Raw genomic sequence first — 19,367 nt, forward strand, 5'->3', positions numbered from 1 at the left:
TCTTCACTATACTACAATAGGGTATTAAAGAAAGGTCTCAGATACCAATGAAGAATAACTGTATGGCTACAGACGAATTCACTTTGTTTTTCAGGAGCACTTACACTTGTACCATGAGTGAGACATATTCATGTTTCTCTATCCCTCTGCTCTTCCTGTGTACTGTATTCCTGTGACCCAGCAGATGAAATATGCAGAATTTTTCATATTAATTTACTTCCAATAAAATGGCTCTTGGCATTTTAATTCCCCCCCCCCCCATCACAAAAGCAGACCAGGCAGCTAGAATGAAGGAATATTGAGACTGATGCACACTGAAAGAAACCCAACATATTAGACTTCATTGTGAATGGTTCTCCTGTCTAGGAAGATGACATTTTAGCAATGGTCCCATTGCAGTGGGATAGTATCTTTTTTTTTTTTTACATTTGAAATCCCAGTTAAAAAGACACAGAAGGTTTTACCACAGAGCAGGTCAAATTTTGACCTTAGTCAACCTTTACAGCGCCCGTTTAAAAAAAACAATAGTCATGTGAAAAAGATGAATCATCTATTATGCACGGAACACAAGACTTCTGCGGAGAAAAGTTTCATGATTGTTTGTTTGCATTAATCAGTGTGAAAAGGGGAAGACAGTGAAGCAGGAATGAAATAAAAGTGAAGTTATCAAACATGTTTCAAAAGCTTAAAAAAAGGTAATGGGGACCATTGCCTTGTCCAATTAAAGCATTTGCATCATATTAAGGTCGTTTAAAATACTGGTGTGTTTGTTTCTTTAAATGTTGGCGACTACTAAAAATACCATACAACGATATGAGTGCCAGGGTAACAAAAGGTGTAGAACCATCCACTGTGTTGCCATATGATTAGTATTGTATGTAACTGATCAGGAATTAAGCAGCTATAACACAGAATCCACCCCAAGAAACAGACCTACCAAGTAAGGAGCTAATTGCCATCCTTCATCCTAGAATTTTAAAGCATGAATATCTTTCTTAAGGGAGTAAGGGTTGAAAAGGGATGACATGCTTCAAAGAAGGAAGGTCCTAGCCAGTCCTCAGCTGTAAGGATGATGGTTATTTGTGGTTTAAAGTGACAAGTGAGACAAAATAGTGGATCTTCAGTATTTTGGAAAGGAGGTGGAGAACTCCTTATTGTGCTCCCCCAAAACAAAACAAAAATGCAAATGTAATGTACCTGTAATGCACTTTTATGGGGCTTTATATTTTTAAATGCAGTACAAGCATTAATGAATATTATCCCCTATATTTCTTGTTTTATTTTCCAGGCCATTGTCATGACTAGGGAACAGATACAGAAAGAGTATGATGCTCTAGTTAAGAGCTCAGAGCGGCTTCTTAGTGAGCTACAGAAAAAGAAGCAGCAAGAGGAGGAAGCGGAGAGGCTGCGACGCATCCAGGAGGAAATGGAAAGAGAAAGGAAAAGACGTGAAGAGGAGGAGCAACGTCGCAGAAAGGAAGAGGAGGAAAGGCGACTGTGAGTGTTGAATTACATAATCAGTTCTTGATTCAAAAGCAAACAGAAATGACAGTCTGACCAATTGGTTGTTAATATTAAAGTAGCACCTATAGGCCCTGATTCAGTTTGGGGCCCACTTGTGCTAAGTGTTGTACAGACATGGTCCCTGCCCCGAAGAGCTTACAGTCTAAATGTAGACAAGATAGACAAATGGAGGAGAGAAAACTAGAGCCAAAGAGAGGTGAAGTGACACCTCCGGCACATCTGGGAATAAAAGGTCTCCTGAGCGCCAGTCCAAAGCCCTGTCCATTGGACTGCTCTGCCTCTCAAGTTGCTATTTAGATTTATGTAAGATGCCTAGAATCGTAGGAATGGAAGGGACTTCGAGAGGTCATCTAGTCCAGTCCCCTGCACTCATGGCAGGACTAAGTATTATCTAGACCTTCCCTGACAGATGTTTGTCTGACCTGCTCCTAAAAATCTCCAGAGATGGAGATTCCTCCCTGGGCAGTTTATTTCCATGCTTGTATGTTTCTCATTCATTTATGTTCTGTTATAATTTACGTAATTATCAAATGCTTTCTCTTGTTTTTATTTCTTGTATTAGAAAAGCTGAGATTGAGGCAAAGAGAAAACAGGAAGAAGAAGAGAGGAAGAAGAGGGAAGAGGAAGAAAAACGTATTCAGGTAACATTTTAATTAAACTTTCCTGATCTTTCATTTAAATCATCCTGTTACTCTCTTTGAGCTAGTAAGTCTAGAGGTTCTGTTCCCAAGATAATAAAACAGTGTTGTGGTTGCCATAGTTAATATAAGCATTGACAAAAACAAATAGTGGAATTATAGTTAGATAATTTAGTAACTGTAGAAGTGGGGAAGAGAAAGAAATTAATAGTGATTGGTAAGAAAAAAACCACAACATTTTCCAGGTAGGATTACAAGTGTGTGTGAATGAGAAGCCGAGAGAGAGGTTGTTCTAGATGGCAGGAGCTGCAGCATAGGGTTTTGTGCAAACAGTGTCCAGTTTGTATGGAACAGCATCGAGGAAAGCCGTGACAGATGAAATGATAAAGAGAAGCTGAGGCTATTTATGTAAGCTGAGCATGAACAAGTCCATGGAAGTTCTTAAAAACAGAAGGAAATATTAAATAGAGTCCTCAAATTCATGGGGACTTGTTAGCATTGTTTGTAGATGTGACTGAATGCAGATGGTGAGCAGAGTCAGAAGGTGCCATTTTAACAATCGCTCCTTAGTACACCTCATCTCTAAACGCAGATGTGAAATGACTGTGTGGGAGGAAAACTAGAAAAAAACACGGGCTGAATCTTTTAATTAAAGGACAGGTCGAGGCAGTGCTGCCACCAAGGTATGAGAACAAGGGATATGATGGGCAGGAGTAGAACTGAGACAGAAAGGAACTGGAAATGCTCTTGTAGCTATAGAGTTTGTAGCACAGTGGCTTGTGCTTCCCTACAAGGTAAAGGAAAATGAGGGAGAGGGAGTCGTCAGCAGAACTGTTGTTAGTTACACTGAGGAGAGCATTTTGCATATGATTAAACCAGAATCAAGACTGAAATGAATCAATATTGTTACAAAGGGAGATTGAATTGATAACAGGAGTCTGCACACACACACTCTCCTTCTCTCTCTGCCTCACTGACACACACTCACATCCCCCCCCCAGTAGCTCGAAAAGGGAAAAGTGTAAATTAGCTTAAATTCTATGAATTATCAGATTTGACTGTCCTAATGGTGTATTTTCTATAAATAATGTAATGTTAGTAGTATGTTACCTATCCATACACCAGTGCTACTAAATCTTGTCTGCGAAGTGAAGTTAGACTGACCCTCCCCCCTTTTTTGCTTTTTCTTATATAGTTCTCTATATGGTGGGTTCCAACGTGAGAATTAGTGAAGTTCTGATATACTTACCACATAAGTGTCACAGTTCAGTGAAATATGATCATGTAATTACAAAAACACTATTGCAATCCATGATATGTAACTGGTTAAATTAAGGTTATTTTGTAAATTTTAACTCTGCATATCATGGTTTTAATTTTAAAATATTGACCTAATCAGGCATTAAGATAATTTTGTCCATTGAAGTAGCTATATACAGTAGCTGAAGAAGAAAAATACTTCCCCGTAGCAAAGTGTCATATTTTCCAGCTGGGATTTAATGAGAAATCTGTTATTTACAGCTATGACATCTGACTTCAAATTGTTTAAAAAAATAAAAATATCTTAATTTAAAAGTCATATGTCATAGCTTTGTTAAATTTCCCTAGAGTTAAATGAGATAGACATATAGACATATATATATATATATATATATATATATATATATATATATATATATATATATATATATATATAATTATATGTCTATAATATTTCTTGCTAGTTGGAGATAGGATTTTTTTGCTTTGACATTATACCTATTTCTCTATATAAGCATAATGCTGTTGATATAAATGAATATTTAGAGTTTTTGTAATTTAGAAGTAATCAAATCCCAGAACAATGTTTACAGTAAAACAAGCTTGTAAAAGAGCAAGCCTGCTGTAGAATGATTGACAGAATTGCCATTGCTATCACAATCCCATCTGCCTTCCCACCCCCCTTTGCTTTCCCGCTGTTCGTAAGACTGTTAATCAAACGAAGAACATGTAATGCATGCAAATTCCTTTGTTAATTTTGGAGTTCTTCAGGAAGCTGTCTTAGTCACTTCTTATACTTTCCTGAGTCCTAGAACCATTTAAATGTGTTAAATATTTGATTCTCACATACACACCAACCATAGATCCCTGTTCTATTTGTTCCACATAGAAAGCATATTTTTTCCTCACTATTGACTGTAGGTTACAGAACGATTCTCTAATGTTTCTTGTCATTGTATCAGTCTCTACTTATGATCATTCTCTTAAATGGTTATAAACAATAGTTATAAATTTCCAATCCATTGCTTCAGCAGTCAGTGTTAAGAACAAGTAATGGCGAGGACTAGAAATATCCGGTCTCTCTGAGGACGTCCAAGTGAAGATGCTGGCCTTTGCCTTTTGATAGTCTCCTTGACTTTTTAAAGCTCATTCCCAAAATCATGTTTCAGTCTTTTGAGGCTTTTGCAGTTCTGCACAGAGAGGGCATCAGATTTGCACTACTAAAAGCTATACCAACAGCTACAGTCAGGCTATATCAATGCAGATAGCAATCCTAATGTAAACATAGAGAGTTCCAGGATGCTTACAGCTATCAAGGGGGACAGAACTCTCCAGGAAGACATCTTTTAGTTGCAAATATATCATCCAGATGGATAGATGCAATCCAGATCCAACTCCATCCTCCTAGATTCATGAAGACAGTTTTTCTCATCCTAAATTAAGAACATAAGAATGGCCATACTGGGTCAGACCAAAGGTCCATCTAGCCCAGTATCCTGTCTTCCAACAGTGGCCAATGCCACCAGGTGCTTCAGAGGGAATGAACAGAACAAGTGATCCATCCCCTGTCACCCATTCCCAGCTTCAGGCAAACAGAGGCTTATAGCCATTGATGGACCTATCCTCCATGAATTTATCTAGTTCTTTTTTGAACCCTGTTATAGTCTTGGCCTTCACAACATTCTCTGGCAAAGAGTTCCACCGATTGACTGTACATTGTGTGAAGAAATACTTCCTTTTGTTTGTTTTAAACCTGCTGCCTGTTAATTTCATTTGGTGATCCCTAGTTCTTATGTTATGAGAAGGGGTAAATAACACTTCCGTATTTACTTTCTCCACACCAGTTATGATTTTATAGACCTCTATCACATCCCCCCTTAGTCATCTCTTTTCCAAGCTGAAGAATCATAGAATCATAGAATATCAGGGTTGGAAGGGACCTCAGGAGGTCATCTAGTCCAACCCCCTGCTCAAAGCAGGACCAATCCCCAATTAAATCATCCCAGCCAGGGCTTTGTCAAGCCTGACCTTAAAAGAGTTCCAGTCTTATTAATCTCTCCTCATATGGAAGCTTTTCCATACACTAATCATTTTTGTTGCCTTTTTCCAATTCCGATATATCTTTTTTGAGATGGGGCAACCACATCTGCACGCAGTATTCAAGATGTGGGCGTACCCTGGATTTATATAGAGGCAACATGATATTTTCTGTCTTTTTATGTATTCCTTTCCTAATGATTCACAACATTGTTAGCTTTTTTGACTACATTGAGGGGATGTTTTCAGAGAACTGTCCATGATGACTCCAAGATCTTTCTTGAGTGGTAACAGCTAATTTAGACTCCATCGTTTTGTATGTATACTTGGGATTATATTTTCCGGTGTGCATTACTTTGCTATTATCAACACTAATAATCTAGGTTTCAGAGTAGCAGCCATGTTAGCCTGTATTCGCAAAAAGAAAAGGAGTACTTGTGGCACCTTAGAGACTAACCAATTTATTTGAGTATAAGCTTTCATGAGCTACAGCATCCGATCAAGTGAGCTGTAGCTCAGGAAAGCTTATGCTCAAATAAATTGGTTAGTCTCTAAGGTGCCCAGTACTCCCTTTCTTTTTACTGATAATCTAGGCTTTTTTACTGTTTAAAATTTTTTCCCAGGGTGATGTTAGAATTCTCTGAATCAGAACATCACCTTTTTGTTCTTTTTTTCTGAAATCATGGGAGCTGCCAGCTGGGAAAGTAGCCACCAAGAACATATTGTCTCTGTCCTGCAGAAGCTGGGTGTATTTTCAGCTGTACTGGGACTGCAGGGAGAGGCCCAGTGATGTCAGCAGAGTGCTTTAAACTCTGTCCACTGTGAATGATGATTTCTTCCAAACTCTTCCCTCACTGCTAACTTGCTATCCCTGTGCTGCCATCTTTGCTTTACCTGCCTCTCATAGAATCATAGAATATCAGGGTTGGAAAGGACCTCAGGAGGTCATCTAGTCCAACCCCCTGCTCAAAAGCAGGACCCATCCCCAATTAAATCATCCCAGCCAGGGCTTTGTCAAGCCTGACCTTAAAAACTTCTAAGGAAGGAGATTCCACCACCTCCCTAGGCAATGCATTCCAGTGTTTCACCACCCTCCTAGTGAAAAAGTTTTTCCTAATATCCAACCTAAACCTCCCCCACTGCAACTTGAGACCATTACTCCTTGTCTCATGGTCTTCTCCACCCCGCCTCACAGTACTGTGACCCTCCTTTGCCCCCGTTTACTCCTCCCCTTCACTCACCTTGACCCACATAGTAGTAGTAAACAAAAGCGTGGAACTAGCATGACACACATGACACAAAGAGGTTGAATCTCTGCTTGAATTGTAAAAGGGAGCTCAGCATTTACTGATGGTGCTGGGACCAGTGTCACTATCAAAATAATAAATACTGCCAGACTACATAAATTTAAAAAGACCTATTAGTTGCAATTTGGTTGAATCCAAGCCCTTTTTTTTTTTAAGATTATCCCAGATGCTCAAAGTCAAGGGATAAATAATTTCTGTTCAGAGGTAGTTTATATGGATTAAATTGTATCCATTGAGGAAGCAAGTGTCCCACTGCTAGAAGGATTTAAGAATTGGTCAGCTAGTACAATGATCTGTCTTTGTGGCTTGCATATGTTGTATTTCTGGGTCTGAAATTTGTAGGTCTGCAGTGTGCAGTACGTCTTACACTTCTACTCAGTGCCAATCACTCTGTTCTGGGTCTATCACAGATGCCCAATTCAGGAGGGCATATCTTTGGTCTATGTAAAGTTAATTACTCATTTCTCCTTCTCTTTATTGCTACGACGAGCTAATCTAAAGTAGGACTCTACAGAAGCTAGTCTCTGCAGGAGAAAGGATGGCTACTTAGCAGTTAAGGATGTTAGACGGCATTGCTGGACTTGCCCTCCATCACCATCTCTTTGAAGTCTTAGTCTATATTTTTGACTGGTGGAGAGGAACTGATGAAAGTTGGGTCATGGAACTTTGCTCACTTTGGGTAACATGCTCAGATTACATTTGATATGCACGCATGACTCCAGTGGTTAAAAATGGACTTGTGAGAAAGAGCAAACTGCTCCTAGGATAGTTTTCAGAGCAGCAGCCGTGTTAGTCTGTATCTGCAAAAAGAAAAGGAGTACTTGTGGCACCTTAGAGACTAACCAATTTATTTGAGCATAAGCTTTCGTGAGCTACAGCTCACTTCATTGGATGCAGCTGTAACTCATGAAAGCTTATGCTCAAATAAATTGGTTAGTCTCTAATGTTCCTAAGATGTTGCTCTACAGAAGCAATAAGTTTGGATCCCGTACCTTTAAATTTAAATTGGTAGAGTTTTGCCATTGACTTCAATGAAAGCAGAATAAGGCCCTTAGAGATTGCCAGTAGTTTTCCTGATACCCTCCCTGATGGACTTTAAACAAACATCCAGGAGAATATTTGTAAATTAATTAGTAAAAACAGTGTTTGTTGCCAAAGTCTTATAGAATACTCTAAATAGATAAAATGCAGGAATGTTACCTTTAGTGCTACATAGCATCTGAGCTTTGACTCCATAAACTCTTCTTGCCTGGCTCTCATGCCTGATAGAATTGTGAGGAGACCTTCATGTGTTTTATAGGTGGAATAATTGTCTCACCTTTTGAATTATGAGGCTGTAATTCAGTCAATGGGCTCAAATGGTTTGCTAAACCACATTGGGAATGAAGCTGCAATTGAAACTGTTGCTTCCTAATGTATCTCTTGATTTACATGTGTCAGAAAACTATCCCTGTGTCTTTACTGTTTCCACTGCTACCACTGTCTCCCCTCATTTATACTTCCTGCTATTACCTCTTCCTTCCCAATCATCTGTAACTACCGCTTGAGCAGTTTTCCCAGCTGTTCCAGTGGCTCCCCTTTGATCACTGAAGCTATCCTTTCGCTAGCTGAAAGGATAACTTGCTCTTCAGTCACACTGGTGATGTGACAGCTTTGAGCCATCAGAGAATTTTGCACGCAGAATAATGCACTTAATTCTGCAAATCATGTATTTATAGTTGGTTTTGTTTTTTTAAATTCACCTTTGTAAGATTATCACTTACCTAGTTGTTTACAGTTGCTGTAGTGGTGGGTGGGTGAGTATAAAGCATTTATTAAAAACATACGTTTTTACTATGCAGGCTGAAATTGAGGCACAGCTAGCTAGAGAGCGTGAAGAAGAGACCCAACAACAGGCAGTCCTTGAACAGGAACGTCGTGACCGTGAGCTTGCGATGAGAATTGCACAGAGCGAAGCAGAGCTCATCAGTGATGAGGCTCAACTTGATTTAGGATTGCGAAGGTATGGTCATTTATTACTCTTACTTTACTTTCAAAATTTTTCATTTACAGATCCTATTGTTATAAAATACCGAGATCTTGTGTTTTTAATGAAGAAATAAAAGTAAAATAGGGCTTTCAAACCAATATATTGGAGTATTTTATTTTCCAAATGACGCTATCAAATTTGTTGAAAAATAGCTTATTCAATTTGCAATGTGCATGTAATCATATGAAATCCCTCTTTTGGCACTGGCTAAGTAGCTGTATGATATTTGAGCAAGAGAGGGGTACCTCAGTCTTTGGACAGTCCCAAAGTTTCTATCACCTGGGCTCATTTCACGGTTCTGCTATCAGGCACCTGACTGTTCCTCCTGGTGTGCTAAAGAATAAAGCTACTTTGTGGTGCCTCCAGCGAGACAAGGGGTTAACCACACAAAGGCAGTTAACACGCTGCACTTAAACACAAATATGAAACTTACACAAGCAGACAAATTAAAAATAATAGCTATAAACTTTTATATAGGGATTTGATTGAAGGGACATACAATCTATAAGAATATTGAACGATTAAAATGATTTTAATTTTATTAATAATACTTTTGAATTACTAAAAACTATGCCAGCAATCACAATTGGTCACGTGACCACACACTCCGTAAACCCAAAAGTTTCTCCCCTGTCAGTTTTGTCTGTCCCTCATGTCTCTGATATGCAGCTGGTGCAGTGGAGACACGTTGCAAGCCTGTAAGGATATGTCGTTATACACACACTTTATTATACTGGCAACTGAGCAGGTCTTGATGATCCAGGCAGATGAAAGTCCTTTTGCAGATGAAAGTGCCATAATGATACAATATTAAACCCTAGCTAACTGTCTAACTATAATACAGGGTACTCATTCAGGTTTCTCTTCTGGCTGTGTGGTCAGGAGACTGGTGCAAGTAAGCAGGACCTCATAAAATATCAGGGTTGAAAGGGACCACAGGAGGTCATCTAGTCCAACCCCCTGCTCAAAGCAGGACCAATCCCCAACTAAATCATCCCAGCCAGGGCTTTGTCAAGCCTGACCTTAAAAACCTCTTAAGGAAGGAGATTCCACCACCTCCCTAGGTAACGCATTCCAGTGCTTCACCACCCTCCTAGTGAAAAAGTTTTTCCTAATATCCAACCTAAACCTCCCCCACTGCAACTTGAGACCATTACTCCTTTTTCTGTAATCAGCTACCACTGAGAACAGTCTAGATCCATCCTCTTTGGAACCCCCTTTCAGGTAGTTGAAAGCAGCTATCAAAACCCCCTTATTCTTCTCTTCTGCAGACTAAACAACCCCAGTTCCCTCAGCCTCTCCTCATAAGTCATGTGTTCCAGTCCCCTAATCATTTTTGTTGCCCTCCGCTGGACACTTTCCAATTTTTCCACATCCTTCTTGTAGCGTGGGGCCCAAAACTGGACACAGTACTCCAGATGAGGCCTCACCAATGTCGAATAGAGGGGAACGATCATGTCCCTCCATCTGCTGGCAATGCCCCTACTTATACATCCCAAAATGCCATTTGCCTTCTTGGCAACAAGGGCACACTGACTCATATCCAGCTTCTCGTCCACTGTAACCCCTAGGTCCTTTTCTGCACAACTGCTGCCTAGCCTAGTCTGTCCCTAGTCTGTAGCGGTGCGTGGGATTCTTCTGTCCTAAGTGCAGGACTCTGCACTTGTCCTTGTTGAACCTCATCAGATTTCTTTTGGCCCAATCCTCTTAATTTGTCAAGGTCCCTCTGTATCCTAACCCTACCGTCCAGTGTATCTACCTCTCCTTGAGGATTGCTGGATAGACACGATCTATCTGCTCCCTTCTGGAACTATGCCAGCAGTTTTTAGAGATTGGACCCCATGGGCCCAGGGGCCAGTAGGTTAGGTCTCTATATCCAAAGTCCAGAGTCTGATAAGGGCGGGCTACATGGCAAGCAGGCTGCAGATAGTGGCAGGAGAGATGGGCTGTCTCCTGTTGCTCACAGGCAGGTTGCAGGAGGAACGGATTTCCCCCCTGAGGCTTTTTGGCAGGCTGAGGGGAAAGATAGGCCGGTTGCTAGGCCTGGAAGTGCTACAATCAAGCCAGGTGCAGGGGCCTGGAAGTGCTGTGTGGGAAGGCTGTAGTGAGTCCACCTTTCTCCTCCACTCCCCAGCTGATCTCTGCCACGTGAAGGGAAAGCAAGGCTATATATACCCTTCCTGGGGCATCTGGGGCCTTGCACAGGGTCAGAGAATGCTTGCTGTGCTGCTTGGCTGTCTTCTGCTCTCTAATTGGGTGCTGGTGACTGTTGTTGTCTCCCTTCTTCCCATTGGTTTGGGGGAGGAGGGTTTCTGGGGTGAGTGGGGGGTTGCGCTCCCCACCCCTTCAGCTGCCGGTGTGAAGTCAACAGCACAGGACTCGGTGTCATCAATCCCATGGGGGCCCACAAGGTGTGTGTCTTCCCGTCGGGCACTGCCCCCTTGCTAAGGTGGGTGGTGGCTACAATAGAAATGTAGGGCTGGGAGGAACCTAGTTCAATATCTCCTCCTGAGGCAGGATAAAGTATACTTAGACCATTCCTGACAGGTGTTTGTCTGACCTGTTCTTAGAAACCTCCAAAGATGGGGATTCCACAACCTCTCTTGGTACCTTTTTCCAGTGCTTGACTATGCTCATAGTTAGAAAGCATTTCCAGATATCTAACCTGAATCTCCCTTGCATTTGTGCATTAATATGACCAGTTCTGTAGGAAACTGCCTTGGTGGAAAAACAATATTTTTCTCACATTTTATTAATTATAGTAGGGATGGCAGCCAATTTCAGTCTTGATTATACAGTCCAATGAGATTAGAAACTCAGATATCACCAGTGTAATGCAGTGTTTGCGCTTTCTGGTACTTACATGCTCCCAGTAGCATAACATAAATTCATTTATTGAAGAAGAAAAAAAAAAAAACCCTACCTAGAAGGAAATAGTAGTTCTTCTGTATCTTAACTGGTAAATATAGAATTGGAAATGCATGCATTTAACCTTAACAGAATTAAAAAGCCTATATCAACTGACCTTGTAGGCACGCTATTAAAAGATATAGACCCTCCAAATGCAAAGATTTTTTTAGATAATGTCACAGCATTTGCTTTGTCACTGATATTATGTTGTCTTTCATGTAATTTTATAGGGTATTTACTAATAAACTAGTTAATAAATTTCTTAGACAGCTGACATACATATAACTGATGTATTTTCCACTTGGCTTCCTGTGAGACTGGGCCCTATTCATCTGTTCTTCATTGTGTGTTGAATGCTTTTTTCCCTATGTGACTTGTGGTTACAAAAATTCAGTTTAGGGAATCCTGTTCTCCAGATCTTAATTTTACACGTAGAAGAACAATACAAGTACTCTTTTTCATAACATTTCACTAAACTGAGGATGGTAATTTTATACAAAACAAGGAGCTATCTTTTAATGTAATGAACCTTGTTTAGTTTGGTGAAGCTGAGATGACACCTTGGTTGTTACAGAAGGGATTATATTGGTAAGAAGGTCCCTTACGTTTCCAGTAACAAATCCATTCCAATATTTTAGATAGAATTAAAGAAAAAGAGCTTAGGCAGTTTTCTGTGTTTGGTATTGTATCTTTATCAATCAGAATTCTATATTAGAAACTCTTTGCTAGTCTAGAATGACATAATGAAAAAATTAAACTTTTTACAAACCAGAAAAGTAATGTACAATGTACCAGAAAACTAAATGTTGCTGTGATTGCTCAGTCTGTGTGTTTTCTGAGTAATATTAAACTGTTGGAATATTTTATCACTGTTCACTGTATAAGTACAGGAATACAATGGTAAACTAGTACCCTCCTGCTGTCAGCCAATCAACATACAAATATTACTCCTGGGGGAATTCTGCACCAAAAATTTTAAAAATTCTGCACACAATATTTTAAAATTCTGTATATTTTAGTTGTCAAAAATAGCACTATATGATCTTGCAGTTTAAATTATTTTGGTAATTTATTTCAAAATACCTGTCAGCAAGAATATCTCTAAAGATACAGACACACACGGAGTAGAGTGTTAAAGAAAACCCTACGACAACCGAGTTCCTGTTTCTCTGCACCCCTCCCGCCCCAGAGCCCAGCTGCAGACCCCCCAGCCCAGACACTGGCATCCCCTCTCCACCCAGGGATCCGGAGGGAGAAACAGCCTTATGCTGGGTCCTGTGCTTGCATGGAGTTTCCTGTGTGCCACTGCTCCCTTCCTTCAAGGGGTGCCAAGAACTGCAGCTGCGGGGATCCCTCCAGCTTCCTCCCTCTCCCTGCATCAGTGTCTTCTGTTTGCAAGCTGGGCTCTGCCTGGTCCAGCGGCCCCTAATGGGAGCCAGGAGCTTTGCAGTCCATTTCCAGGGGGTGATGGTGGGGAAGGAAATTCTGCGTGCACAACATTAATTTCTGCATTGTGCAGTGGCACAGAATTCCCCAAGGAATAAAATATAAAATGTTTTTAAAAAAGAGAGTGCCATTTACTTGTCAAATGAAGAACAATGAACCCTCCACAATCCACTCTAAAGATCGATTGAATAGAGTGATTATTTTGTAGAAGGGAAGCATCTTGAAAAGTTGGCAGACGACAAGGAGTTTCTAAGGAACTCAAGAAAAACCCCCAGAAAATCTTTACTGTTCTTTATTACATTCTTTATTACAGTACTTTATTTCCATGTGTATATATAGATGATATGGTTATAAAATACATGGTATTTTCGTTGAGTACCTATATTGACTTGCAGAGGTTGCCACTAAAAAGTCAACATTTACTAACAATCACCATACAATAGTTATCTGAGACACTGTTTGGTGTCTGTTGATAAATGTTGATGTTTTAACAGCAACCACTGTAACTTGCAGATGGAAATTCAAGTGTGATACTTATTTACACAGGCAGAGTTCTGGAAGCTTTCACTTGCTCCCTTTTCTTTAGTTTCCTATACAAGCTATGCTATTTTTATCAGTGTCTCTCAAATCAAAGAGCAACTTTTCAAAACCATGTGTAGGAATGCAAAATGAGTAAATTAAGATATGCAGCTCTACATGATGATAATGAGGGCAAGTTTGTGGCAGACAGATCAACTTCTGTAGGTTTGAATCAATAATAGATCTTATTCTTCAAAGTGCTTCCATTTCCCTGACTTTCTCTTAACCTGTGAGGGTGAAGAATGAGGTTTAGGTTTATGGTCCCAATTGGATATTCTATATACATATATTTGTTTTGATGAGGTTTAGGGCCTTCCGGAGCTCTGCTTGAGGATTTGCTTTTAGATGACAGAGCAAGATACATGGTTCCCAGGAAAGGAAGAAGCAACCAGGCCAGTGAAGCTTTTCAACAGCTGAGGGGAAGAAGTAGAGCTGCACCAGAGGCACTTAGAAATGCTGGGTTCAAGGGAAGGATCTGAGCAACCCCTCTATTTTTAAAGTCCTTATATTAAATAGGGAAGTGGGGTGGGATATATGAGAGGCATTAGTTCCCTAACCTTCCCTCCGTCAAGTTTGAAAAGGGAGTAGATAGACATGTCCCTTAGTGCCAAGAAAGAGGCAGAAATTGGAGCCCAGGAAGGAGGACTCGTTGGCAAGTAATCTTCCTTGCAAGAGGGAGAGGAGAAGATGGGAGAAGGAAGAGCAGGGAGAGGTATGGCAGTGTAACTGCATTGCAAGAGATTCACTCAAACTCTGATCTTCCCCACTTTTCCTGCTGCCAGAGGATGTGCCTGACCTTTCTGTCTTCCCTGCTTGGAATGCCCTTTGAAGCACATAGGATGAGTAGAGAAAACGGATGCTTAACCTTCCCTTTCCTCAGAACTTCTCCAGTTTCTCTGTCTATTCAGGTGGTAGGGGAAGGAATCCTCTGCTTTGAGCCACTGGAAAGGGAGCAAGGGTTTGGACAGCTTAATGTGGCAACATAGTGTCACTAGTGATCTCAGGATATCCTAGACACACCTGAAAAACAATCTACCCATTTTGAGCTATAACTGAGTCTCTTCCTCCCTTTTTTTTGTTTGTGTGTATGCGTGCATACACATGGTGAGGGTTGAGAACACAGCAACACTGTCTAGGCTCGGAATAAGTGAGTGCAACCACACTTAAAAACCAAAATACTTTTGAATGGGAAGTTTTGACACTTTACAAAAATGTCCATCTTGTTTTCCATCAGTGTAAATCCTTTCTTAGATTGGTTTCTTCACTGCATTTATAGTTGAAATACTCTGCCTTTCTTATAACTTTCTTTGAAGCATTAGCAAACTAATTTAATTTCTAACTGCTCGTGTATAGGCACCTAGAAGACTTGCTTAGAAAAGTTGTGGAAATTTTGTTCGGTCTGAATCAGCTGGTTTCAAACTTCATTGCACCGTGACCCCCTTCTGACAATAAAAATTACTACATGACCCCAGGAAAGAGGGACTGAAGACTGAGCCCGCCCGACCCCTGCCTTCCGAGCTCCACTGCCCTGGGCGGGGGGGCCAAAGCTGAAGCCCAAGGGCTTCTGCCATGGGCAGGGGGCATGTAACCTTAGCCCTGGGTGGTGGGGCTTGGGCCCTGAGCGGTGGGGCTCGGGCCTGGGCCCCAGCAAGTCTAACACCAGCCTTGGCGACCCCGTTAAAGTGGAGTCATGACCCACAGTTTGAGAACCCCTGGATAAAACCGTTGAGTTCAGCAAGTTTTGTTTTTGTTATTTAAAAAATATCCTTTTACACAGATCCTCACAAGGCATTTTAGTCATGTTGGCTGCAGGGAGAGGTTTGAAATTTGAAGCATTGCATGGAAATAGTGCTTAGAGAGAAGAAATTCCTTTGTGAGATTTGGAAAGGCGGGAAATAAACATAACAAGTTAAGCATTGAAAAATCACTGCTGAACATTCTTGCTCAGTGGGTATTTGTTAAAATGTAAGCAGACCCGAACATGTGTCTTCCTTTGGGGCAGATGAACTGCACATTCCAACATGCATAGGCTTACACTGCTGTAACTTACGCTTCCTTCTCTCCCCTCCCCCACACCACGTTCAATCTTATTGTTGCATAACATACTAAGTATGCTGAACTCATCCAGCCTCACTGCCTCTCCAGTGCTTTGCATAGCATTTCCACAAACCATTTTCATTTTACTTTTGTATCATGATGTGAGCAAAAGTATTTTTTTCATAGAACTATACTCCTTTTGGAGTACTTAATTATCAGCACTAGGAGCTTTTTTAGCCAAAAGCCATGTGACGATACGATAGTATGTTCTGTTTCTAAGGACAACAAGTAGTGACTAATATGTTCTGCCCTATCGTGCTGTTCTCCACTCCCAAAAAAATAAAAAAAATCAATCTGTAGCATGTCCTTCTGTAAACGGCCTCAATTTTTATTCAGTGTATACACATTCTGTTTGACTTTTATAGCTAGTCCCTATTTTACTAATCTTCTCAAGTTGATAAGTACTTAAAATAAATAGGGTATGTACTGTGTGTGTGAAATACATGCTTGAGTAAAATCACAGCACTGTAAAATCATAAAAATAGCTTATTCCTCTTTGCACCATATTGTATTATATTTTTATCACTTTCAGGTTAAGTAAATGAATACATTGCTATTTTGTTTTCTTATTCTATTGACATTTACTGGCTTGGTTACAGTATCTGGAACCAAAATACACACTAACCCTTTTTAATTTTGGCTAGTCTATCACTCTTGAATATGTTGCATATTTCTGGAGAGAAATCTAAATATGTGTGTATTTAATATCTGTGTACTGTACAGATGTATGCAATATGGATTACTGTTGATACTGTATTTGTGTACATTCATGACGTGGGTCTATATTGTGACAAACCATTTCAATTCTAAGTGTCTTTTCACAGATTGGATACTGAAGTTATTCAGCCTGTTCCAGTAGTTGCTAAGTAAGAATTGTTCCGTTTTTTTTTTTGTAGTCTGCTCAACCACACACAAGTGCATCTGTTGCATGTCTGAGTCTTTGATTCAGAAAGATGAAATCTATCTATTATGTACAAATAAGTAAATTCCAGGTTATAATGTGAGAGTATAAAACAGCCATGGTGAAGTGAGATGGACATCTATAAATGGAGTAAGGCTTTTCTGAATTATTTTAATTTCATTTTTTCTAATCGTGTTACTCTGATCAATAAATTCAGAAGATTAAAGAAGAAAAAAAGGCTTCATAATCCTGAGTCTAGATCAAATAAAATCATTAGATGATAAATCAGAGGAGGATGGGAGAGAGGGAAAAGTTGAACTGATTTGTCCTCTTGACATTTCAGATTATTAGAAAGTTAATTAGGAAATTGCCAAACTAACCTAAATATCTTCTGTTTGCAGAGTCAATGGAACAAAGCCTCAAATGACTGCGTATGATACTTTTATTTTCACTGAGTTTTGCACTACTTTCTAATAATAATAATAATAATTAATAATAATAATTCTCTTATTAGAAGAAATTATTGTATTGTCCTTTTATTATTTATCTGTTCCCCTATAATAGTAAGCATTGTTATACATTGACCTTTGATAATCAATTTTAATACTTCATAGCTCATACTTTGCTTATGTCTAAGAAATGTTTAAAGTTAATTATAGAGTTTTTAGATTCAGTATCTGGCAAATACCTTGAATTTTAACCATCCCATATGAAAGAGGCAAACATTCAGAAGGAATTACCACAATATAAATGAGCATTTGGTTGAAGTTGATTGCTCCTGCATTAGTTTTATCTTAGACATAATATACCATCAGTCATAACAGACCTTATTAATATTTGAATATAACACTTTTCTTATGTACACTTATCAATTTTCTTATAGGGAACAAATGGCCAAAGAAATGTCAGATGTTTTGTCTAGGTGGGTGAATAGACCGTCCAAAATTAATTTAATCACTCAATTAAACGAAATCATAAACTGAAATTGCTCAATGAAATAAATCAACCTTTTCTTTTGGATGAAATTGCCGTATCAGTATGCTTCCTATTCAAAATCATTATCTGATTTCTTTCTTTAATTATTTTGCCATGATATTTATTTGATTGCATAAACATGCTCAGAAGGAAATTATCAGTAAATTGCACCTTAAGGTTTCTGTTTGAATAATTTCAAAAGATAAAGAAAAGCTTTGAAGAGCATTCTTTTTCCACTATATCTGAGATGACAGCAGTGGTGAGCTGGAGCCAGTTCGCACCAGTTCACTAGGGCCGGTTGTTAAATTTAGAAGTCCTTTTAGAACCGGTTGTTCCCGCTCAGGCCCATGGAGGCAGAGCGGAGGTGAGCTGGGGCGGGGGGGTACGCGAGGAGGGCCACCCATGCCGCAGCAGGTAACCCAGGGGTGTGGGGGGGATTGCGCAGGGGAACTGCTCCCCGCCCCAGCTCACCTCTGCCACCCTCGGCCTGAGTGGGAAGCTGCAGCCTGCTTCTCAGTCCCCCCTGGCTTCCCGCTGCACAGCTGATTCGCAGGAAGCCAGCCAGGGGGCGCAGAGAAGCAGAGCGGGGTGGTGGGTTCAGGGGAGGAGGCCGAGGTGGAGCAGAGGTGAGCTGGGGCCAAGCGCAGGGCAGGGAGCTGCTGGTGGGTGCAGAGCTCAAATTTTCGCCGTGGGTGCTCCAGCCCCGGAGCACCCAGGGAGTCGGTGCCTAAGGCACCACTTTTGATGTGATCAGTGGGGGGAGCAACCGCTCCCCCTGCTCCCCCCCAGCTACGCTCCCCCACCCCTAGGAGCCAGAGGGACCTGCTGGATGCTTCCTGGGAGTTGCCCAAGGTAAGCACCGCCGGGACTCCCCACCTTGCCCCCCGGCAGGTGCCTCTGGCTTAGGGGTGGGGTGGGCACCCTCCATGAGACCCTCCTGCCCGGTTCTTGGGGCAGTCAGGGGAGGGGGGTGGATGGGGCAGGGGTCCTGGGGGGAGCATCAAGGAACGCGGGGGGGTTGGATGGGGCAGGAGTCCAAGGGGGCGGGAGTGGGCAACGACCCCCTCGTGGGGTGAGGAGGGAACCTGTTGTTAAGATTTTGGCAGCTCATCACTGGATGACGCTGACAAGTTTCCAAAATTTTCGGGCACCATGCTTACAAGTTCAGAATAGTGTTAATAAGGACATAAAAAGTGTTATGTTTATGTAACCATAAGTAGCTTTTTAATAAGAAATTAAATCCAGACATAATTCCATTTCAAACAAAATGAAATCTGAAGCACTGAAACACAAAATGCCAGATGGTGTCTGTTCAGCAATCTTGGTATAATGTGGCAGTTTTATAGACAATGCAGGAATGAATGAGTATACTGGATAACCTGTATATTCTAAATTAAAATTCTGTTTTATTGAGTTACTAACTGAAAGGGATCTTTGGTAACTTCAAGGATAAAAAGCAGCCTTATGACATGCTGTCTGAAGTTCACATGAAATCTTTCATTCTTTTACTTTTTTAAAAACAAACCCTTCAGAAAACAAGATATTATGCTGTGTGTATACGATCTTAAGATATTAGTATGTTTGTTGTGGCATTTCTTAATTGTAGTGCTGATAGTATTGAACACAGCAGATGCTTACATTTGCACAAAAACATTATATGCAGT

General features: G+C 40.5%; 1 protein-coding gene across 4 annotated transcripts in view; it reads left to right on the forward strand.

Moving 5' to 3' along the window:
• Positions 1-19,367, forward strand: part of MYO6 (myosin VI) — a 176,528-nt gene that overhangs the window by 136,142 nt on the left and 21,019 nt on the right. For 3 of the 4 annotated variants that reach the window (XM_077812706.1, XM_077812705.1, XM_077812707.1), the window contains exons 26-28: positions 1,289-1,497; positions 2,087-2,165; positions 8,608-8,768. In XM_077812706.1, the coding sequence (XP_077668832.1) occupies positions 1,289-1,497; positions 2,087-2,165; positions 8,608-8,768 (449 nt within the window). Of the gene's footprint in view, positions 1-1,288; positions 1,498-2,086; positions 2,166-8,607; positions 8,769-16,651; positions 16,694-17,129; positions 17,160-17,611; positions 17,651-19,367 lie in introns of all 4 variants that reach the window. The other variant, XM_077812710.1, reaches the window with a different exon arrangement.

The sequence above is a fragment of the Eretmochelys imbricata genome, chromosome 3, assembly GCF_965152235.1.
Source record: "Eretmochelys imbricata isolate rEreImb1 chromosome 3, rEreImb1.hap1, whole genome shotgun sequence".
NCBI lineage: Eukaryota > Metazoa > Chordata > Testudines > Cheloniidae > Eretmochelys > Eretmochelys imbricata.